General features: G+C 41.8%; 1 protein-coding gene across 1 annotated transcript in view; it reads left to right on the forward strand.

Annotated features, from left to right (window-relative positions):
* The window catches only part of EIF3E (eukaryotic translation initiation factor 3 subunit E), a 52743-nt gene that overhangs the window by 21998 nt on the left and 6564 nt on the right, over positions 1-24181 (forward strand). Inside the window, exons 6-10 of the mRNA XM_006269776.4 lie at positions 2115-2240; positions 3102-3226; positions 10316-10442; positions 11329-11430; positions 14795-14904. Coding sequence (XP_006269838.1) covers positions 2115-2240; positions 3102-3226; positions 10316-10442; positions 11329-11430; positions 14795-14904 — 590 coding nt within the window. The remainder of the gene's footprint in view (positions 1-2114; positions 2241-3101; positions 3227-10315; positions 10443-11328; positions 11431-14794; positions 14905-24181) is intronic.

The following is a 24181-nucleotide window of genomic DNA, read 5'->3' on the forward strand; positions in this document are numbered from 1 at the left end:
AGATCTTTGTAAAAAAGAAAAAATGGTGAATGGCATACAGGTAAATTGAAGGTAATCAGTGCTAATGCTGATCTTACAGCTTCTTATCAGAACTCTATCTGTCTTTCCTTGAATATTACGAAGGATTTAGAAGAGTAAAAGTCATCTACTTTGGAAATGTAAACAGCTTAAATGAGGATTGTAGAACTAGAGCCATGGTATCATTACAACTACATGAAAAGAGTTGGTTATTCATATCATTTGCTAATGCTGGGAGTGAATTTTGAGAATGAAGATTTAATGTCTTGTTAGAGTCTCAGCACAGTAAATTTATTGTTGTTGGTCAGTGAGTGAATGTGCCATTTTGCTAACAAATGGAAACTTAAGGTAACTGCTGGAAAATCCAGATATTGAAACTATTCTAGCATATCCATCGCTGAAAGCAGGTTACTATGAAGAGCCAACTGTAATGACATGGATTTGAGCCAAAGTAGTGCACATGAACCTTAGCAGCAAAAAGCTTTTCACATTGGTATTTGGAACATGTGTTGTTTCAATAGCGTTACATGCCTTCCTTGAGTATAGGAAAGGCTTTGTCAAAATATGTTCTAATAATTGTGTTTTCTGGATTTGGATTCTTTTTGTTAACTTGTATTTCACTGTAATAATATTTTTAAATTTTAATCATCCTTTTGGACAGTGCTGTTGAATGAGTCAATTGGACATTCTTTCAATTGCCTATAATAAGAAATGGAATGGGATCCAAGGCAAATAGATGTTCACGACTACAATGCTATCATTCATCTAAATAAGACTGAAAGCTTAGGGGAATGTATTTCAGTTTGGGAGTAGTTTTTGATAGGAGAAGGAGATGGGCCGTTATTCGTTTAATTTTATTTATATTGCTTAAGCTATCAGATATACACAAAAATGATAATTTTAAAATACATCTTTTTTTTTGGATGGTAGTGATGTTTCATGGGCTGCTGTCAAATCAACTGCTATGTGTTTCATAAGAGTTAGAGTTTAAACTTCATAAACTTAAAGCTTAGGTTGTATGAAAACTCAAGCTTTCTTGTGTAACAAAATATGTCAAATTAGCTTTTATAAATTACTTTTGGAATCTATTTTAATAAAAACACTGTTTTTCAGATGGCTTGATGGAAGATTTTTGTTTCCCTTTCTGGTGGGAGAAGATTCATTTTTAAAGTGATGGTTAATGAAACATAAGCTATGAAAGAACCATTGTAACTATGATCTGAGATTAGAATTTGACACTCTGAATGACCTAGTGTAGTTCATTGTTGTATAAACTAAAGCTGATTGACCCCAGAAATACCCTTACTTGAAACAGACTTGGAGAACTGCTCTGGAAAAAAAAGATTTTAAGGAAGCTTGGATGTAATTGGGGCACCCTGCCTAATTTAGTAGGAAATGTTCGTTTGCCGCATCTAGTTATCTGAAAGAATTTAGATTACTACTTTGAGAGACTCTTTCTGAATGTTTTTACTTGTGGAACATGATTCCAGTGACTAGTGATCTTTGCAGATCTTTTCTATAAGTATTACCTGTTAAGAATGGACAAATACCATGTATGGCATCAAAGAGTTGGTGCTAAAGGAGTCAGACGTTTCAGTTTTTTCAGTAGTAGATTGTCAGTGTAAGCCCCCTCTCTGCCTGTCCAGTTATGGTTTTGCTTGGGGTTTTTTTGTTTGTTCTTGTTTTTTTACTGATAGCTGTTTTTAATATAATTTGTAGCTTTGCCAGTCCTTAGCTTTAGGCAGTTTTAAAATGTTTACTACATTATGAACTGAAAAGTCCAATGAACTTTCCCAGTACCACTGTAGTGTTTACTAAAGAGTCTTCAGTACTGACCTGTTGCCAGTTTCCTTGTCTTTTTCCTCACCTCCAGTGCTTGAAAGTCTGGTTTCTGACTTTTGTACAAAATAAAAACTCATTATTAAAAATAAAATGTTCATTTTATTTATTTAGAAAAACTTGGATCAACCCAGGTTATGGCTTGTTCTGTTATACAAATGCTGCCAGCAAGTAATTTATAAAAATACTCGACTAAGTAAAAATATTAAATTATTGTGGTTATTGTAATTGGTTTTGCTTTGCTTTATTTAATACAGGTTCCAGCAACAGATAGAAACGCTCTGAGTTCGCTCTGGGGAAAACTGGCATCTGAAATTCTAATGCAAAATTGGGATGCAGCCATGGAAGATCTCACAAGATTGAAAGAAACTATAGATAATAATGTGAGTAAAAGTTTGATTGTATTAAACAGAGAAGAGGGAGAGTTAAGCAGGGGGGAAGGGGAAATGTGTTGTCAGTTTTTAAAACACTTTTTATGCACTACATCACACTTTGCTTTGATTGATATTGCTTTTAAGCTGTTTTTTTGCCAGGAAGTATTAGAACTTTCTCTAAGCCATGTCCAAACCTCATCCATTATAAGAAAGGTAACTTAACTGTGTGGCTTTCTGGAAGAAGGGAGAAACAAAAGGAGGTTTAGAAGGCTTATCCAAAAACCTCTTAAAAAGAGAGAACGAAGAAATTCAGAAGTGTGGGACAAGCACAAAGTCTAAGCCATAAGGAGAAGGATAAGTGAATTCTAAGGAAGGTTTATTAAAGATTCTGAAATCAATGCCACTTTTACTGGAATTGTTTTCAATTAGCTTAAAATCTCTCTTGTTTTAAAATTATGCTCTTGTCTTTTGAAAGTATAATTGGGAATTGAAGAGAAACTTTAATTAAAAAGCCCCTAAACCCTAAACCTTTCTTCAGCAGTCCTGTGTTCTATAGTCAGTCTTCAACCTCCATAAGGTCAAAGCTGGGTTTTGGATAGTATTTTTCTACCATTAGGATTGAGTACGCATATGATTTTTAAAGGATGCTTTTGATGTGAAAATAACATTTCTGGCTGAAAATGTTACAAGTTATCTGTTAGAATCGCTACATGAAGATTTGTTTGCTTTTTCGTTATTCGTCACTCTATGTAGTTTCACTGTCCGTAAAGAAAGAGGAATACTGGTCTTCACAGCTAGGGATATTTAATATTTTCATTGTACCTTATCCCACTAGTTAAAAAATTCCCTTTTTTCATTTCTTCTTTTTAGTCTGTCAGCTCGCCACTCCAGTCTCTTCAGCAGAGGACATGGCTCATCCATTGGTCTTTGTTTGTGTTCTTTAACCACCCCAAAGGCAGAGACAACATAATTGAGCTCTTTCTCTATCAACCACAGTAAGTTGTACTTGTTTTATAACAAATTAAGCTTGTATTGAGCTGACATGGGTATAGGATTACTTAAAGCAAGTAGGTACCCATCTTTTTGAGCCAGAGAACTGGTTTTATGACAGTGGGGCAACACAAACTAATCTTTCTCTCATTCCTCCCATTTGATGCAGTAGACTGCCAGCAGGGAAGGCGGTTTATGGCACCTGCTCTTAGTACTGCCCTTTGTCTCAGTTCCTTTTCTAAGCCCCTGTAGGGTTTGCTGCCCTACATTCAGCTCCTTCCGCAATGGCAGCCGCCCTAATTTAACAGCTTCAGGATAACCCAGAAGATATTTTCAGTTCAAAACAGTGTACAGATCTTAGACCCTAAGGGTCTTGAGGGCCATGTTTTGTTTTGATGCAGAGGTTGGTTGTACACGATTTAGAATCCTGAGTTTCAATATATATTCTTAAAATAGACATACAAGAAATGTAGTCTTTAATATACACACTTATGTACATTTTTAAGCATTTAATCAAGTATGCTTAGTTCTGTGAACTTTTTTTTTTTTAACTTAGATGAAAAATCCCACGCATGAGTTTAGTTATACAAAATTAACAGGACTCCTCTTCATATAGTTTCTGTTGATGCGTTTTGGGGAGATTCATCTGATGCATGTAATTCCCTTCCAGCTGTTCCCTAAGCCACAGGGCAGACTTTGTAAACATCAGCCAGCAGTGAGTATTGCTGCTGAGTCTTGAGTCATATTCTATAGCATGGGGGTAAAGCTAACAGGGGGTGTGGGGAATAGGAGAAAATACTTCATGAAAAAATAATAGCTCTTTGGAAATCCACATGAGACCTTTGCCAGGGATAGGCAACTCTTGGCATGCATGCCAGAGCACAGTGCATGAAAGCGTTTTGCTTGGCACTCGGGCCTTGGGAAAGGGGTCAGGGCTGCGCTGCTGCAACAAGGATCAAGCCCTTTGGGCTCCCTCACTGTCCACTCCTGGCACACCAACATCTTGCAAGTCAGGGTTGCAGGTATTTTTGGCACTCTGTCCAAAAACATTGCCAACCCCTGGAATAGACCAACAAATGGCCAAACCATCTAAGAGAAAAGGTATGCCTCAACAAAACCTTATGTTCTGTGGTATTGGACTCAGGTCAGAGAAGGCTTGGGACTCCTAAACAGCATATTGTACAACCCTCAAAAGAAAATTAATGTAGAGTTGAGAAGTATAAGGAATTGTATAAAACTTCCACATTTGTGAAGTCCTAACTTGATACAATGACACATTCAAGTAATTCCCAGTGATGGAAATAGTCACCTTTTAAGTTAGAAAACTGCATGTGATTAGATAACAGTGAGGTAATGAGAATTATATTGCAGAATAAAACGTAGAATCACTGTGCTTCAAATTGGTTACATCATATACACAGACTATTACCTGATTTCTTTCTGAATTTAAAATGGTAATAGTTTATGCTTTTTGCATCTCTTGAAAAATCTTAAATGTAAAATAATAAATAGTAGATCAAGTATCAAGATGCAGTTAAAAAGGAAACATTGTCACAATGACAAGGTGCAGTTGCTAATGAAAGATAATGCATTTGTAACATAATTCTTGGGATATTACTTTTCTGAGTCAGCAATGCAATTGGATTTTTAATCTCCTTCAGCAGCTCCATGAGTTTGTGCTTTTTCTAGGAAGGTTTTTGCATTAACTCTTTTTATATGAAGGACTTTGGATTACAGGAGGATTTTAAAGCTTTTCAGTATGCTAAATGGTACAACAATGTTGTCTGGGGTTAATTAACATTTTTAATCTTTAATTTTCTCCTACCTTATCAAGTACTGATAAAGTGCAATTAAAATCCTGCTTAGAAATGACAGCCCCACATCAAAAGCCTTTTTATAATAAAATAGTTTCTGTCTTGGAAACCCCCAGTTTCTGAACATCTGTTTATAAGCTACATTTTCATCTTCTGAAACAAAAAATAACAAGACTGTAATGTTTTCATCATGAGGATTTAACACATTAAGTTCATTCCTTTGGCTTTGGGTGGATGCTTTAACATCAGTGTTTGCATATGAATGGTATAATTTCCATAATTTTAGAAAGGAGTTGTTGATGCTTAATCACCCTGAGGAACCTGATATGGTATGCATATTTGGAGTATGGAGAATGACTTCAGTGCAGCACAAAGCTGCTTTTGTTTGTTAAAAACAAACAAACAAAACAGGCAGTGCAAGTGGTGACCTCTGTCCATGTATAATGTAATTGTCCAGTACTTAAAGTGCATACTCCTCTGCCTGAGGGGGTTCAACCCCACATCTCCCATATCCCAGGGAAGTGCTTTAAACCACAAAGCTATATATAAAACTGAGATGGAGACACATTCCACCCTTTCTGCTTATGCATTTTACATTACACAGTCATTGGATAAAAACAGAGTTAGGATCAGGTACCAGAATCCAGTATTGGCATCTCCCAGATGAGTGCCCCGGTCCTGTTTTCTCTTGCACAGTCCTCTGGCTTAGAGTCCTGTTTCCTCTTGCAGTTTTCTCTTGGTCCCATGAATCTTTTATTAGTATAATAAGATATAGAGCTACCCGAAATTATAACGTGTGCATCTAAATCCAGGAACACGTATTGGGCCTAGGAATCTTATTCTTGCATACACGCTTAAGTTAGGATTGCAAGTACACACCTGAGTCTAGTAAAGAGGTGTAGTTTAGGACATGCTGCTCTCTTCATTGTGACCTATTGCCTAGCTTAGGTATTTTCCTGCTCTGTTGAGAATTCTATTTTGAGATGTCCAAATGTCCTTATGCCTTGCGCAGGGAGCGTAGGTGCCTAAGTCAGGGTTGTGAATTCCATTCTGGCAGCTGGGTACCTAAAAGGTGGGCATGGTAGTGTTTATTGTCATTGGCTCAGTATAGACCAGGGGTGTCCAACCTTTTTGAATGTGGGGCCGGATCACAAACTTTTTATCACCCAGTGGGCTGACGAGCCATATTCAAAGATGTCACAGGAAGTGGTATCATATCAGGAAGTGATGTCACATGACCTTTGACACCAGTGAAGTTGCAGGGGTTGACATGGTGTTGGTTGACATGCCATGCATGCCCGGGGTGACATGGTGCTGCAGGACCTGCCTGGGCAGAACCGGGTCGGCACCGGCCAGGAAAAGCAGCATGCAGCTGAAGCCAGCTTCCCATGTGCTGCTGGGGACTGGAGGAGGCCGGCCAGGTCTGCACCAGCCACCAGAAGCGGTGGCGGAGCCGTGTGCCGCTCGAGACTAACTGGTGTAGGCTCATCGCGTCCCGAGCAGCACACGGCTCTGCCGCTACTTCTGCTGGCTGGTGCAGACCCAGCCGGCCTCTTCCCCTCCCCAGCAGCACATGAGAAGTGGCCCCCTTGGGGCCTCGTGCATGGGCGTCCGGGGGGAGACTGGCTGAGGAAGCAGGCGCCGCCTTGCTGTAGGGCAGGGTAGCGGGGCTGGCTTGAAGCGGGCGGGTGAGGAGGCAGGCGTGGGCTGGCTGTGCCAGCAAACGTTGCTTGGCCTCCCGTGCGGGGCCGCTCCCCCAGGCCCCGTGGAGGTAAGCAGCTCCCCTCCCCTCGCTGCCGGCTGGGGCCCACGGGCCGACCCTGGCCACCTCGCCATGGCACCACCGCCGTGGCTCCACACTCTGTGCCGCTGCCACAGCGCAGGGCGGTGACTGTGTTCTGCGGCTCTGCGCTCCGAGGCGCCACCACCACCGCCGCGGGTCAGATAAAATGGCTTGGCAGGCCGCATGTTGGACAAGCCTGGTATAGACATTCAGAAAATCCAAGGTGGAATAGATCCAAGTTACGTGGTTTCTGTAAGTGGCATAGTTTAGATTTGTAGCAAACAACACGCATTTTCCTTTTGTTGGTAGAGGGGTGGGTTCAAATCTTAGACCAGGTTCTGTCATTTTTTTTTAAACCAGTCTATGTGTTGAACTTCTGTTATGAGTATTGACCTGTTCTGTGTGATGGAGGTCTGTTCTGTTACTGGTACGGACTAGTTTCCGATCACTTACACTGGTAAAAGTGTAATGGCTATACCTGGCCATCATGGTTGGTGAAGGTGACCAAGGTTGCTACTAGGGGTGTGGAAAACTTCAGTTGCCCATTCGATTTGGAGAAGATTTGGCCTGATTCAGAGGCCGAATCTGAATCAAATCGGGAGACCAAATAAAACCTATGAATCAATTTGAAAAAAGATTTGGAGATACGGAAGGCAGTCTTTCAGGGGAACAGAAACTGAGAAGGAGGGGGAGCAGGGGGGGGACAAACTGATGTCTAAAGCTGGTCAGTGACTGTGATCTTTTCTTGAGTCCCCTTCCAATCACAGTGCTCTGTGGGAGGGTTGTAGAAACAGCACATAAGCCTCTGTCTGCAGCCTTTCTGTCTCTTTCGTGAGCTGTTCCTGCACCGGGAAGGCCTCCTGTTACAGGCTACCATCCCTGCTGGTTTCATCCTGCTGTGCCTTAACACACACACAGTCACACGTCATGAGTTTTGCTTTTCAGCACCTTGAGGTACAGTTTCTCAGAAAGCCCTGCACCTATCTCCTTGAAACTTAGCAGGCTTCATAGCCTGAGCAGGGGCTACCATGCCTGCAGATTTCATCCTGCTGTGCCTTCACACATACACACATGACACGAGTTTTGCTTTCAGCAGTTTGAGGTGCAGTTTCCCAGAAAAGCCTGCACCTATTTCCTTGAAACTTGGCAGGCTTCGTGCCCTCAGAAGGGGCGTACTATCACTGCTGTTTTCATCCAAATCTGCCAAAAAAAGACAGTTTAGAGCAGCATGCCCTAATCTTCACCTCTTTATTGGACTCGGTGCGTACTTGCAATCCTAACTGAAGTGTGCATGAAAGAATAAGATTCCTAGGCCCAATACGTGTTCCTGGATTTAGATGCACATGTTATACTTTTGGGTAGTTCTATTTCTTATTATACTAGTAAAAGATTCATGGGACCAAGAGAAAACTGCAAGAGGAAACAGGACTCTAAGCCAGAGGACTGTGCAAGAGAAAACAGGACCAGGGCACTCATCTGGGAGAGGCCAGTATTGGATTCTGGTACCTGATCCTAACACTGTTTTTAACCAATGACCGTGTAATGTAAAATGCATAAGCAGGAAGGGTGAAATATGTCTCCATCTCGGTTTTATATTGGTATTTCAGTGGTTCCCCATTATACTCTATGGCCAAATCTCTGAATTGGCACCAAATCTTCCGAAGACAAATCAGCCGACTTGATTTGGGACAGTGATCCGAATTGAATCAGTGCCCTCCGAATCGGCTGAATCCAAATCCAAATCAAATATTTCCCTATTCGCACAGGCCTAGTTGCTACTAGCATTGATTGATGCCAGGTTTGGTTTTGTTGAGTCAATTGACTCCCTCTCCCGCCTGATCAGTAATAACTCAGCTGTTGCACTGTGGAACAGGAGTCAAAGTAGAGCCCTTCTATCATAGGCGGAAACTTATTTGCACCCCAATTTTGTGGTGGTGTGAGAGAGGGGGGAGTAGCATGTTATATGCAAAAAGATGGTAGTAGTACTTTCAAAGAGGGATTACTCCCATTTTGTACCACTATGTATAATGCCTGTACAGTTGCACATAGTGCTACAGGGGTCTCTAGGCCCCCCCCTCCCCCCACCCGGTATCCAACAGTCCTGTGCTCTTCTTCCCCCCCCCAGCAATGACCAGGAGCAGAGCAGAGGAGCAGCTGCTCCTCACTCCCTGCCTGCTCCTCGACCAGAGGCTGTGTTCGGAAGAGTGTACAAGAAGCTTTACCCTGTGGTTCCCCTCCCCATCCCTTGATTTGGTGAAATGGGCTTGGGAGGCTCTACTCCCAGAGTCCAGGAGCAGGGCAGAGCAAAAGACCTTGTTCCACCTGTTTCCTAGCCCCCAGTCTGGGGAAGACATGGGGAATCTTTCCATGTTGTTCCATTCCCCCTGTGAGCTGGGAAGAGTGGAGCAGCTGCTGCTCCCCGTGCCTTCCCCAGACTGGAACAGCCGCAGTCTGGTGAAGGTGCAGAGAGCAGGGGAGAGAGGACAGCCGCAGCCTGGAATGAATGCCTGGTGGTAGCTGAAAGCTTCTGATGTTACGCGGTCTCCTTGAAGCGCTGGTTGAATCCGGTTAACCGAATAAATCACACAAGGCTAAACTAATTCAAGGAGCTATGGAAACTTTTGGTTGTTTGCAGGCAAAACTGGTTCAGGTCCTTCATATCAGAAGTTTAGGTCAGAACATGAAAGTGAAGAAAAACTTCTCAGTACTAAATTCTTCATTCTTTTCCAGTATTTACAACTGAAGACGTACGTCTTTAATCGCATAACTGTTTGAAAGCAGGTTGCATCAGTTTGTTGCATCAAATTGGTCGAAACTTATGAAAAAATGTTATTGGATTTTGAATGTGATTGGATTTTGAATTAAGATGTGCATTTTTGGCTATCCAGTTCAGTATCTGTAGGTTTTTTATTAGGATTGTTTTGCCCAAAATTAACTAATAAAGTAGGCTCAGAAAAATCAAATTAGTAAAGGTATGTTAAGAATAGATAAGAGTGGTAGAATTAAGAGGCTGGGAGTTTTCTTACAAGGTGTATGTTTCTGTATATCCATTTTTATTTTTAGAATTGGTGTTCTTAAAACAATGCATGATATTCGGCAGAGCCCTCAGACCTGTGGTGATCTGCTCCACAGCCATGACAGAGCTGATTGACAGAACGACTTTAAATCGATGGGTTTTTTCCTGGGTATTTGCACTGGGAAACTGCAGTCTATATTGCATGATTTTCAGACTTTTTAATAGTTCTAAAACAATCTGAACAAGCCTCTGGTGAAAACAATTTATAATGAAACGATTTTGGTATACCTTAGTAATTTAAGGGAAAAAAGCCTTTAAAATTAACTTATACATGTATATAGAAATCAGTACTGTATTATAGTTTTGGGCAGCTGTTTATTGATATCCTCTGAGATTATTGCTTGCATCTAAAAATGTGCTTCTCAAGTTAACTGTTTAGGTGTAATTTTTTAAAGATAAAAATGTGGTATATTTTCTTCAGGTATCTAAATTCAATTCAGACTATGTGCCCACATATTCTTCGGTACCTGACTACTGCAGTCATAACAAACAAGGATGTTCGAAAACGTAGACAAGTACTGAAGGATTTAGTCAAGGTTATCCAGCAGGTAAGAAATAAAGCTCCTCTTATAAATTTGTTCTTACTGCACAATATTTAATTTGCTTTTTTGAGCAGTTCACAGTGTATATGTTTTCCTGAAAATTCTTGTCACGCTTTTATTTGCTGCTTCCAGTGCTCTTCTTTCAATGGACTGTGTTTACGTTCTTGAAATGCATTCCTTTACATACCTTCTTCCTCAATTTCCATTTTACCCCAAAAAATTTACATTGTGAATGGCAAAATTGAGGCATTGGTACAGAAAATAAAGCAGAATGTGTTAAAAGTTTGTACCAGTTACACACCTGACCAGTGCCCCTCTGTATTAAGTTTTTTTTGTGAAAATATTCACACTAGTATGGTTATTTCAAGATAAAGATATGGACAAAATTAAAGAATGAGCATGCTTTCCAATGAAATGTCTTGATCAGTGTTTGGATTCCTTAGTCTTTCTTTATAGAAAAGATTTGGCCTCCAAATCAACTTATGGCTTACTGCTATACAAAGCCTCACACTTTAGACATTTGTAAATAGTTATATGTCTTATTATTATTAACAGTAAGCCAAGCCACACATGGTAGCAAAATAGCTAGAGGCTTGTAATGGATTTTAAAATGCTAAAGCTTGAGCTTAATTAACTGCATATGCAAAATGAAAATTTAATTGTAGTCTGTTGAGTGTAAATGTTAGTAGTTCAGTTTGTTTAATGATATTTTAAATTATTCATTTTTAAAAGATGCATAGCTATTTCACCTGAAATTGGAAATAAATTGTTAAAATGTACTGTTTTTAAGAAATGGAAAACTTGGTGTCTCTCGATGTTATGAGTATTACAGAGTACTCCTGAAAATACTTTTTTTCAGGCAACTAATATTTTTAAATTACTTTCTTCTCAGGAATCCTATACATACGGGGACCCTATTACAGAGTTTGTAGAATGCTTATATGTTAATTTTGATTTTGATGGTGCCCAGAAGAAACTGAGAGAGTGTGAATCGGTAAGGTGTTTGTATTAACTTGTGTAAATTAGAGAGTTTTGTAAGTTACAGCTATGGGCAGCATAAGTGTCCTAAACATGGTCATAGATTCTTTTAACAGATTTGATCTTTAGTATTTTTTTGCCACGTATATCAACTCTGATATGATTTGGAACCATATTTAAACACTTGCTGGTACGGTTTTTATTCCAACAATATTTTTTTTTCATGGAGTGAAAGAGATTCTCAGTTGTTCGTCATTGATTTTTTTTTTTCTTTCCCTCCCTTCCTTCCTTCCCAACATGACACCCAGGCCTTCCCATCAGAATTGATTATGCTGTTAAGTCAGAACCATGGAGGGAAGCATAGTTTAGTGATATCACCCAAGTAAAGTCTTCCATATGGCATGGTCTCTCTTTCTTCCCCCTGAAGCCTTTAGAAACCAATCTTTCATTTAATTTCTTCAGAAGTACAACTACCCCACTCTCTTTCTCTTATCCTGGTGTGAATGTCTGTTTTGCCCTAAATGTGGAATTATTTTTTCCAGAGTATTTAAATCATGAAAAATATATACATGTTTGCAATATTCAGTTTTCAAGCTAATTGCCAGCAACAAAGATGGCTGTCTCTCTTTCACAGTCCCTTTAAATTTTGGAGGGCTTTCTTTTCTTCTCTTCCCTGCAAATAATGTGAAGGATAAGTAATAAATAGTAAAAAAAAAAAAAATAAATAAAAAATGTGGATGCCAAATGAGTTAGGCAGGGGGAAGTTATTTTGTTCATGAGAGAACATGCTGTCTGAACAAGTTAGTGTCAGTTTTCTCACACAAAAGAAGAACATCAGAAGGGACTGACAGGCATGTGGAACAAACAGTTGCGAGGTGTGGGGGAAGATCAGAGTATAGCTAAACAACTGAGCTCTCTCAGGACTTATCTGTGCTGGAAAGGCTTTATGTGAGAGAACTTAACACGCTTCGGTATAGCAGAGACAGCTGTATGGAATTAACTGACCAGGTATAATTTTGTGTTTTAAGTATGGATCATCTTTGTGAACAGTGTTAGCAGAGCTGTTAACACTAGTTACAATGTTCTAAGCAAGGTCTTACTGGTATGGGGATGGGAACAGATCAGCATTTCTCAAACCTCATGGATCTATGCCTTACTCTGTAGTAAAGTTGACCACTTTGGCAATTGCCGCCATTTCCCTTGCTGTGAATTCCTGCTCATTTCCTTCCCTCAATCCCTTCTAAGCATGCCCAAAACTTGGGAAACTCTTGCTTAGATGGTGTGAACCCCTGGAACAGGGGTGGGCAATTATTTCAGGCGGAAGGCTGTTTACTGAGTTATGACAAGCCATTGAGGGCAGCATGACAGGCAGCCGGGGGCAGATAAATATTAATTTTATAAATTTTTTAGGGACTCCAGGGGCAGGATAGAATGGTCTGGTGGGCTTCATCTGGCCCAGGGGACGCATTTTTGCCCACCCTTGTCCTAGAACCAGAAGTGCGCACAACTGAGATCTGATTTGAATGTTGGTCTTCTGATCAGAAGCTTGTGTATGTGTAGATGAAAAGCTCAGATTCAAATCTCTAAGAAGGCATTTAGTTATTCTTATCAGAGGCTGGTGGCAGATATTAGGGCAGTTGTGCAATTGGGGTCTGAGGAATTTTGTGCCCCATCCCCAGAATTAAGCAACCTGTCATCAGAGACATGTCTGGCAGGTTGTTTGATTTTTGGGGGTTGGACAAAAAAAATTTTCAGACACCAATCTCAGTGTTTAGAACCAGCAGGCTTGCTGCTTTGGCTTGCAACTCTCCAATGAGATATTAAGATAATTGTATTTGGTATTTGTGCCATGTGGTCTAGTTACTGAAACTGAAGTGCTGTATTTACTTGCATTAAAATTAACCCTTCAGAACTAGGATGTATGTTTTAAGCAGGGAAGCTGATTCTGTGCTGCATTGGAAGCAGGGGGACACTGGCTGCTTCTCCTGGCCAGCATGTAGCAGGGAGTGGAGTCCACTTCAGTGTCAGAGCTAAAGATTTAACCCTCTCACAGCTGCTCTCAAATTGGCAGTAACTTTTGCTTAAGCAGCCAAAAGCTCCTATAAGATTTAAAGCTCTGGCTTTTCCCTGAATGACCAAGCAACAGTAAGTGAACCGAAGCATAGTCTCTGCCCCTGTGTAGTCACAGCATGTGGTCAGTTTTCAGCAACAACTCCGGAAAAATCTTTCTTCATTCTGCCTTCCCAAAACAAGGAGCTTATCTTATTTGAAGATGTGTGGTATGTGAAAAAATATGGTATACATCTTTGCTATTCATAGTTCTCTTTGCTTTTCCATTAGTTTAACATGAACAACAATTTTATTTTAATATTTTGTTTGTAATATAAGCTATTTATGCAGATCCTAGTGTGAAAAGATTTCTGTACTATGTTGCTGCCAAGAGTAAATCTTAAAGATATCTGGTATAATTATATCTATAGATATAACAGAAGCAATGATTAATAAGCCAGAGATCTTGTAATGAATTATCAGGGGTTATGGAATATGAAACACTATAGTGTTTCAAGTCATTTTCCTGTTAGAAATAGAAGTTCAGGTTCTGGAACAAGCTGTTCTCATTCTAAGTTAGTTTTAATATTAGTGATTTTAGTATTTAGCTTCAAAATTAAATTTATTGCCTAGTTATCAATGCAGAACAGCTGTGATAATACTTGAAACACTGTACTTTTTAATTAACATTTCAAATGTCATATTGCTAATACTTGAACAGCAGTGCCTATAACTTCTATTTTAACTTATTATCATAATACTGCTGGGAATATGTAAATATTGTTCCAGCTCAGTGAAGAAAGAAATGTTGATCTATGCACTGATGAATTTACTCCTGATACCGCAAGGGCTAATGGAGCTTTGGAAGAATGAGCTGAAATCTGTTCTGGTTTCCATGTTAACTGAATTGTTAAGCCCATTGTGCTTTTCACTTTTGTCTAGAATCGCACATGTATAAGTATAAAAGTTGCAATGAGAGAGAGAGGAAATAGGATTTTTATTCCTTTTGAAAGGAAATAGGATCTTAAAAACTGTTTGGTGTCTAATAGAATCTTTTAAGAATCCAGTGGAATCTTAAAAAAGGTTGCACCAATCTGACCATTAACGGATCTGACTGCTAAAAATTACACTCATGCTATGACAGGATAATCAGGTTTTAGCAAATGATCCTCTGAAAACTTTTTCTTCTTATTAATGTATAACACTTAAGGTGTGTTTTAAAATGTTACAGAAATTGCTGCAAAAATGCCATTTTAGTTACGGGCAGTCTTTAAAAAAGCATAAGCATAATATGGAAACAATCTATTTTATCTTCTTCACTGTTGTTACAGGTCCTTGTGAATGACTTTTTCTTAGTGGCCTGCCTGGAGGACTTCATTGAGAATGCTCGCCTTTTTATATTTGAGACCTTCTGTCGCATTCATCAGTGTATCAGTATTAGGTAAGAAAATTGTAATAGTTTGTGATCCATTAGTTTTATGAAGGGTGCTACATGGTAGTATGTTTTAATATTCACATCTTTACTCCTGTAAAAGTGCACCAGTACCTACATCTAATTTGGGAAAACCTAATGAAAACCTTCTTCTTACCTTTGCCATTGCAGGCCTTGCCACTTCTGCCAGCTGTGCAGAAATGCCCAGTCTCCTTTGTCTGGAAAATGTTTATTACTTAGAAGTTTAAATCTTCACTTCCCCGTGCTACACGTGCATGGCATAAGACCTGATTGTGGGATTGTGCATTAGATCCCATTGCACCTTGTTGCTGGGGTAGGGGGCACCTGCACTGGCAAGAAGCAGGTTCTCATGTCTGGGCATCCCATCAAAGGGAGCTTCCAGCTGCAGGAGCCATGTGCAACCAGGAGAGTCCCATGCCTGACAGGACTCTTAGTCTTGGCGCTGTGTGTGGTCCCCAGTTTCAAGCATCCACAGCCTTGGGGATCACAACTGCCATAATCCCCCAGCCCTGGGGTTTCACACTGGGCATGTTTCACCCTTGTGGCTGAGAGTCCAGTCAGCTGACAGGGTTCCCAGCCTCCTGCTACATGTGCAAATTAAAGCTCAATAGCAACCAACTATAAATTAATACACAGGTTTTGAGGTCTGACTTCATAGCTTATTGGAGCTTTGTATCATGTGATAGGTACTCTGCACGTGTAGCTGGTCTTAGGTCTTAGGTAATTGAGTAGTTAACCAGGTAATTGTATGATACCTGTAACATGTAGAGGAGGCCCTAGAGATGTTAATATCTTAGAATTTTCCTAGATACCTAGATTTGTGTGTTGCATTGCTGGAAAATGCAGGAAAACTTCCAGAACTTTCCTTTAGTTACTAAATCCTCTCCATGATCTGTCAGTATAATGTGCCGTATCAGTTGTATAGTATGGTCTCAAGAGAGACATTGATGTGTCCAGCATTCTCTTCCTACTTTGAATCTAATCTCTGGTCCTTTCAACCCTACAACTACTAGGCTGAAGGCTGATGCTATAACTAATTATAACCAGATCATGGGCAGCTTGAGTTAAATTACACTGTTGAGACTTAATCTCATATGTCGGACATTCATAAATGGAAGTTTTCAGGAATATTAAGGTTTTCTTCAAAATATATTGGTATATATCATATTTTCTTAATTCTGAGGGAATAATTTTCCCCCCATTTAATGTGTGGGGTGGGGAGGGTCTCTTTTGTCTTGGAATAAAGTACAAAGCAGTTGGGGGCAGGGGGAGGGGGACACAGGGGGGCAGTTATGAGTTGTAGCCAGAGTTGCAGTTGCAGCTGTAGGTGCTGGTCCCCTGCTGCCCCTCCTTCTCCCCTATATCCACCCACCCTGCAGCCTCTGCCTCCTGCCTGCCCCCTTCCTCTCCCCCTCCCCCTGTTGCTCACCCTTGCTTCTGCCCTAGCAGTCTCTGTCCCCACTGCAGTCCAGGGCATGGAGCAAGTGTTTGCTCTGGTACTGTAGTAGCAGCAGCAGCTAAGGGCCCAGAGCAAACACATTGCTCCATGCCCCAGGCTGCAGAAGAGACAGAGCCTGCTGAAGGAAGAGTAAATTGTGCCGAGCGGCAGGGCAAAGCCTGCAGGATGGGTAGTGAGGGGTCAGATACTATGAGACCGAGGCAGGGCAGGCATGGGGGTGAAAGGGGGGGGAGGGCAGCAAGCAGTGGAAAAAAACAGGGCAGGGGCCAAGGGTCATGCCCCAAAGTCTTCCCTGCCTCCTGACCTCTGCTGCCTGACCCTTGCTACTGCCTTTCCTGCTGCACCAGGTAGGGGGTGTGAATGTAAGATGACTCTCCAATAATGAGATTTTATGCATAGAAAATTATAACAAATATATACATTTCCAGGTATTTCTGTTGAACCTAATTATTGGGGGTTATTCTAAATTTAGAGTCCTCTTAGATTCAGGTACATAGACAATAATTAATATATTGTTTTGTCACTAGTTTTCAGCATAAATTAGAAATAAAATTATTAATTATCTACTAGAAACTTACTTTTCTGTAGTGGAATGGTGTTAAACTAGTCAACTATTCTGTGAGACACAGTGTTTCTCAACCTGTGGGTCACAACCCGAAAGTGGGTTGCAAGATTTCAGAGGGTCAGAAGCCATGGGTTGGGAAATGCTGATCCCAGGAAAGCGACGAGATTGTGGCAGGGCAGAGTGGCATCGGGAAGGCGCTTGCCCCTTCCAGCAAGAGGTGGGGGACAGAGGAATGCTGCGAAGGTGTGACTGGGTGCTTGCACTGGTAACAATAACCTTTCACATCCCTAATCTGTATACTACAGTAGTGATACAAGTGTAGCAAAGCCCTGTTTCATTCAGTTTTAAAGTCAGTAATGTAACTCTAGTGCGGGAGGAGGAGACGCCTGTTGCTTTCTGGTTGGAGAACTTGCCTTTGAGATAATTTTATAGATCTCCAGTCATGGGGCATGAACAGCTGCACATCCCCAAAATGCTGCAATTTTATAGGGCTGAGACACTTTATAGCATTACAAATGAATGCCTTTTATACTCTTAATATTCTGCTTGGTGTAGCTTAAGGTAATTGAAGAGAGCTTAAAAAATCCAGCTAGACAGGATTGTTTTTAGTAGTGGGAATGATGGACTAGTTTGGTCTACTCTATGCCATTTTATTTTGGAGTCTGGATGTGGATTTTTCTTACTACTGATAACCTGTTAAAAATCAAGCTTCATACTATAGGTTATAATTTCTCTTATTCCCACACTCTCACGATTTGAATTTCTTTTTCACCCAATTTCGTATGTGTATTTTAGTTCCAAACAGCAAGATGCATATTTTATGATAATCTCTGAAGTTGCTTCATGGATTGACCAGTTAGGGTGATTTTTTTTTTTTTTTTTAAAGCAAGTTTGCCATTTCATTTGTATAATCCAAGAATTTCTTCTCCTACAAGTGAATAATGTTGGTGTTCTTCTGCATGAGAACTCTTTGCCTGAAGTACAGGGATTGGTGATGATAACAATCAGTATACATAACAAGTTTGAAAACGGTTAATGGAAAATCTGCTTTTCTCTATATTAAATAAAAAATAAAGGCCTTCCTTTTTAAGAAAGAAAAAACCTATTTACATCTGTTAGACAGCTGACATTTTCCAAAAGATGCAGTTACTTTATTAGTTGTAACTTAAATTTTACTTCTGAAATTATCCTGCGATTTGTTTGGTTGAAACACTGGGCCTAATGGGGTTTGGTAGATTAAGTTAGTTTGGAATGTGAGTTGATTGGCTTGAAATGTCTGTAATTAATATCTGTGTTTTAGTTGCCAATTTTTCTCTCTGGTTCCCCCCACTTTGATGCTTCCTGCAAAGAAACCTTTTTATTTGGAGTTTGAGCTAGATGTCTTAAATATCTTGAAGCCATTGTTTTATATCTGAGGACATGGTATGAAGTAAACGTTGTTTAAGCAAGGGAGGAAACAGGTTTTCGATTCCTATCTAAAATGAGCAAAGGCTATTGGTTATAAGACATAGAAGTAAATCAGATGATCTAAAGAGTTGCATCTGAAGTTGTCCTAATAAGTGATGGATGTATAATTAGATAAAATTCCTTTAATTACTACATCAGCTCATATGAGCACTTTTAAAAACAATTGTCACATAGAACATGATGATATTAGAGAAGCCATTACTATGTATTTTTGTAATGGCTTAAATTTGGGAGACAGCAGCATTTTCTGGGAGAGGGCTGGAATGACCCAGCTCTCAGCTAAGGAAGACACACACTAGTACAGAGGAGGACAATTATTTTGGCTAGAGGGCCACTTAATGAGTTTTGGCTAGCGGTTGAGGGCCTGTGGTCCTGCCCCTTGATGATTGCCCCGCCCCGGTCACCATCTTGGGACTGGAAGTCCTGCCCGCCTAACCCCTGAGCTTTGCCACGATAAGTCCCTCCCCCTTGCCCCCAGAAGTACTCCTTTTGGGAAGGGGGTTTGCCATCTTGGAACCAAAAAAAAACAACCCAAACAAACTGTATATTAAACATCAAGTATCCATAATAACGTTTTGAATTTATTTAAAAATATATTTTTGTCCTGATTTGTGTGTTTGTGCTGTGTATATGCTGTGTATATGCACCTCTATAATAGCTCAAAATGAAGTCTTACTATTACATATTGCAGTAACAGTATAGTATAGTAGGGGGTGAGTATGTGGTGGGGTGCATGTGTAGTGGGGTATATGCATGTAGCAGTAAGCAGTGGCTCCCCCCAGAGGCGCAGGGCTTTGTGTGGAGACACATGAGGGGTGCGGTGTTTGTGGGGGGGGCGTGATTGTGAATGGGGGAGGGTATGGGTGTAGGGAAGGGTTTGAGGGTATGGCGGGGTGTGCATGGAAGCCTCTGCACACTCACAGTACTGGCGGAGACCTGCACGTGCAGCCCTGACCCAGCAGGCCCCTTGCCTACTCCCGGGTCACCCATCTGGGTTGAGCTGCTGCAGCAGTGGCGCCAGGCAGAAACTGTTGCTCAGCCCAGAGGGGGAGCGACCCCTCCTCCTTGCTGCTGCTGGACAGTTCTTGCTGCAGCTGCCTGGAGTCTGCCCCAGTGAGCTGCCCTGCATCTCTGTCACTGCTGCTTCTGGGCTGCCCAGTGCAGCAGTGGTGGCAGAGCAGCCACAGAACAGCCCGATGGCTGCAGTGAGAACTGCCTGGTGGTGCTGAGGGGAGGGGGTCACTTTCCCCACTAGAAAGGCAGTCCAGTTGCAGAGGTGCCCCAGCTCTACTGCATGCCCAGGGGGTGGCAGGGCACGCCATGACTGGGGAGCGCCTTGGCCAGGTGGGACTAAGGTACCCTCTGTGGGCTGGACAAAGCCCCGCCACGGGTCAGATCCGGTCCACAGGCCGTATTTTGCCCACCCCTGCACTAGGACACAGCTGCCTGCGTGTCTTCTCCCTGCTGCCTATCTGTGGCACCACATAGGGAGAGCTTCCTGCTTCACTGAAGCTCCAGGTGGTCAACTGTGACATGGCACAGGGAGATCAGATAGAGCTCCTGCCGCCAGATGTTGTCGAGGACAGTTATGTAGGGCAGATCCAAAAGTTCTGTGGGTTGTAGGTTGCTGACTCCTAGTTTAAATGCATCACATCAAGAAAACTCCCGTCTCTGGACCTCTTGGACCTTGCTTACTTAGTAGGCAACCAACGATCTTTCTAGATCTTTCTGTATGTATGAGAAGTCATCAGGACCTTTGATTTTATATACCTAGGCAGGAGTATGGAAGAGAGGAAGCTGCCCAGCCTGTCTCTTTCCCTCCTGTAGGCCCATTGAGACAGAATCCAAAGACTAAACTAAATTCAGATTTTTGGTGTCTCCATGGCTATAGTTATATGTGCACCAAGGAATCAAACCCAGGTCACCCATGTGGTGGACAAGGAATCTACCACTGAACCACAACAGCAGGTCTTGCTCATTTAAATACTTCACCTTCAGTGTTACTGAAGTTTTGTAGGTATTTTTTAACCACAGTTGCTGTTGAATTCCTGGATCTGTTAGTCTGTTCACAGAAATATTGGATTTTACCTTTTCTTGTTAGTTTTTAAATTTGCAAACATACTTTTTAAAAAATTATATGATGTCTTCTATAACATTTGTTTCATTTCGCTGAGCATTTACAGCTGATCAAGAATTCTGTGCTTTTGCTTGAAGTTGCTCTAAGTAAAACAGATGGTGCATATTGCTTTGTTGTTGCTTGAATTGTAAGCACATTTTAATGCTTTGAATCTAAGTTACATTGTTGTCATTAAATGTTTAGAGGCAGCTTTTAAATTTTTGTATTAAAGGCTGCCAGAGAGATGCCTGCAAAGCTAAAATATAAGAAAAATTTCTACAAGTTTCAGCATTTTCATTGGGGTACAGTGTAAAATTCCTGGCCACAGGAGTAGGAGTGTTATGTGATCTTATTAGGAACCTGTTTCCTAAGAAGTCTAGGTTTTTTTACTTAATTTGGCAGCTATGCAGTCAGATTCACTCTCCATTTTTTTTGTTACATAATGGAAAAAGTGGTTATAAACATGTATGTACCTGCAAATGTATTTCAGCTCTATATATCTGGTGTTGATTTTTTTTTTCCGCACATGTCCTGAATATAAAAATAATGGTTAGCTTGTAAACCAGAAATAAGTTTGCTTTTGGCATCTAGATAGTATAGATATACTTACTACTCCAGGGGCAGGCAATTTATTTGGGTTTGGGGGTCACAATAGACGGTTTTGGGGAGCTGTCATGGGCTGATCAGCACCCTCCTTCCCCCCCTTGTAACACGGCCTGTGCACCGTGCGACTCCTCACTGCCACAAGCACCCAGCAGCAACCGAGCACACAACCCCAGCCTGCCCCACACCCGCTCCAGACTCGCCCCGGCCAGAGTGGACCAGTTCTGGACGAGCTGGGACCTATGCACACAGGCTGCAACCTGGGCTCACTCCATGCCTGCTCCGAATGGGCCTATCCATGATGAGCAGGGGTGGCTGCCAGACAGAAGTTGCTGCTGGGCATAGGGGAGAAGTTTCTGGTTCCCCCTTGCTGCTGTTAGGTCCTTTTTGCTACAGTTGCCTGGAGCCTGTACCCAGGCTGCCTTGTGGCAGCAGCTTCTGCCCATAGAAATATATTGTATCTTTTAAAGACCATGTAATATGTTATGGTGCATCATTTAGCCAGAAGTCTTTCCTTTAAGTGGCAGAACTATAGATTGGCAAACTGAAAAAAGTATTTTTTATGTTAAATATTTTGTATCATTCACCTGTTATCCAAATTTTATTGTTTAGCTGTTTTTTGTATGGGAGTTAGACCTCTGACTCATGCCTTGAAATATGTTTCAAAAGCTCTATGAGTTTGTTTGGTTTGTTTTCTCTTCCGCTTTTCAGGCAATGAGTGTTCATTTTTATTTCCTGGATTTATTTTGTCAGGCTTTTAACATCTTAGTTACTTTAATTACCCATATAGAATTATGCAGCCACATAGAGTTAAAATTACTTTTTTGCAATGTGGCCCATTAAATCTATTATTTGGGCCAGAGGGCCAGTGACATAATTTTGGTGAGCTGTCATAGACCAGGTCAGCCCCCCCACCCCCCAACAGCTTGTGAAAACTCCCTTCAGGGGCGGGCAAAATGCAGCCCGCAGGCCACATATGGCCCGCCAGGCCATGCTATCCGACCCGCGAGGCCCCTAAAAAATTTAGAAAATTAATATTTATTTGCCCCTGGCTGCCTGTCATGCGGCCCTCAATGGCTTGCCAAAACTCAGTAAGCGGCCCTCCACCCAAAATAATTGCCCACCCCTGCCCTAAGTGGTCCTGCTCTGGGCTGGGCCAGGCCAGGCAGCTGGAATGGGGTCACAGGTAGGCAGGGGGAACAGGGCGGGTAGGTGCAGCTGTGATCACGGGGCTGCGACTGTGTGGGGCTCAGGCCCAGAGCAGAGCTGCCATCCACTCCCTACATGCCTGTGTGATGTACAGGGGTGTACAGAAATCATGGTTCTACCCTGGCCCACACTCATCACCCTCACCCCCCCATGATCCTGGGATCTCCGTGAAGGCCATCTGGGACCCTCATGGCTGGGCAGACGGGATGGGGCTGCAGGATGTGCTGTATCCAGGAACAGGACATCTGGGCAGGACCTGGGCCTGAGCCCAGAGCTGAGCCACAGTCTGCTCCTTGCACACCCCTGCCCACAGAACTGTAGCCCATTGCAGGGATGTATGGGCAGCAGATTGCAGCTCTGCCCCGGCCTTGTGTTGTCACTGCCCCAAAATCCCAACCCCACCTGCTCACCCAATTCCCGGACACCTCTCCCTGCCTGTCCACAGCCCTATCCCATCTGTCCAGCGGCACGCCCTGCCCACACAGGTCCGGCCCCCAGCAGCAGGTGTGGGGTGAATGGGCTAGGGTGCCCAGGCAGCGGGGCCGAGTCCAGTAGCAGTGGCAGGCAGAAGGAGCTACTGGGGCTTCCAGGAAACAAGTCCTACTGCTGCTCCACTCCCACCCCACTGTGTGCCCCGGAGGTGGCGGGAATGGCTGCATGCCCCACTCCTTGTCCTGGGCAAGGCCATCGCACCTGCCACAGGCCAGACAAAATCCCTTGGCAGCTGGATTTAGCTCACAGGCTGCATTTTGCCCACCCTTGCACTAAACTCCTCCTGCTATTTCTAGTTACTTTATATGTCTGTCCTCTATCTCAGTAGTTTCTCTACAACAGATAATTGAACTGCATGTGAATAGCTTTTCAGGATAGTGATAACTGGGATCTGTAGGATTTCATTCCTCCCCTTCTCCTCTATCCCTCTCAATATCAAGTCACCCCATTAGCTCGAATAAACTAAAATTAAAATGAGTTTAATAGTGAGTTGGTGTTTCATTTGAAAATGTTCCAGGTGCCCAGTCCTTGTTGTTCATCTGTGGTAAAAACATAACCGATCTTTCTGTTGGAGAGGAAAGCCACACAGGTTCCAAAGAAACCATCATTCCAAAACTGTGCTTGAGAAAAGGCCATTTAAGGAAACTGTTACTTTAGGCACTCATTCTTCACTGGATATTTAGGTTCTAATTCAGGAAAGTACTTTTAAGATTTAAGTGCTTTCCTGTTTCACATAGTGCAATCTCAGTTTGCTGTTAAACCTTTGAGAAATGGATGCTCAGTAATTACCATCTTCACAGTAAGTGGCAAGATTAACTAAAGCATCACCAACCTAATGGACTATGCTACAGTATATAATAATTTTTCTTAATTTTTGCGACCTTTCAAAATGTAGTTATCCATCTTAGACTTCTGGTTAGGTATGAATTGGTAGGGATCTACCTGCAAGATAACTCAGCCATGCCTTCCATTTTTAAACAAAAACTTGTACAAATTGTGCATTTAAGTTTTGTCAATACTGTAACCCCAAAACTTTAATATTGAAAAGAGAGAGGTTGTGTTTAAGCAGATATGGTTAGTGTGAGAATAAAATGATACTGCTAAGAACACAGTTTTTAGGTACCGCTAAAGCAGTGAAAAAGTGAATTGCAAAAAGAAATGGTAAAGTAAGGAGGAACTTTGGCCTGTATCTCTGTTATCGCTAGTTTTGCTTTTGGGTCAGAAACTACAGATAAAAACAGATATTACCCAAGTCTGGAAGTTGATAGAAAGATTACATCAGTTCCCAAAATGAGTCAGGTGCTGGCAGGAAATGCACACAGTTTATTGGAAAACCACAGGAAATGCCAAGTGC

This window comes from Alligator mississippiensis, chromosome 3, assembly GCF_030867095.1.
Source record: "Alligator mississippiensis isolate rAllMis1 chromosome 3, rAllMis1, whole genome shotgun sequence".
Taxonomy (NCBI): domain Eukaryota; kingdom Metazoa; phylum Chordata; order Crocodylia; family Alligatoridae; genus Alligator; species Alligator mississippiensis.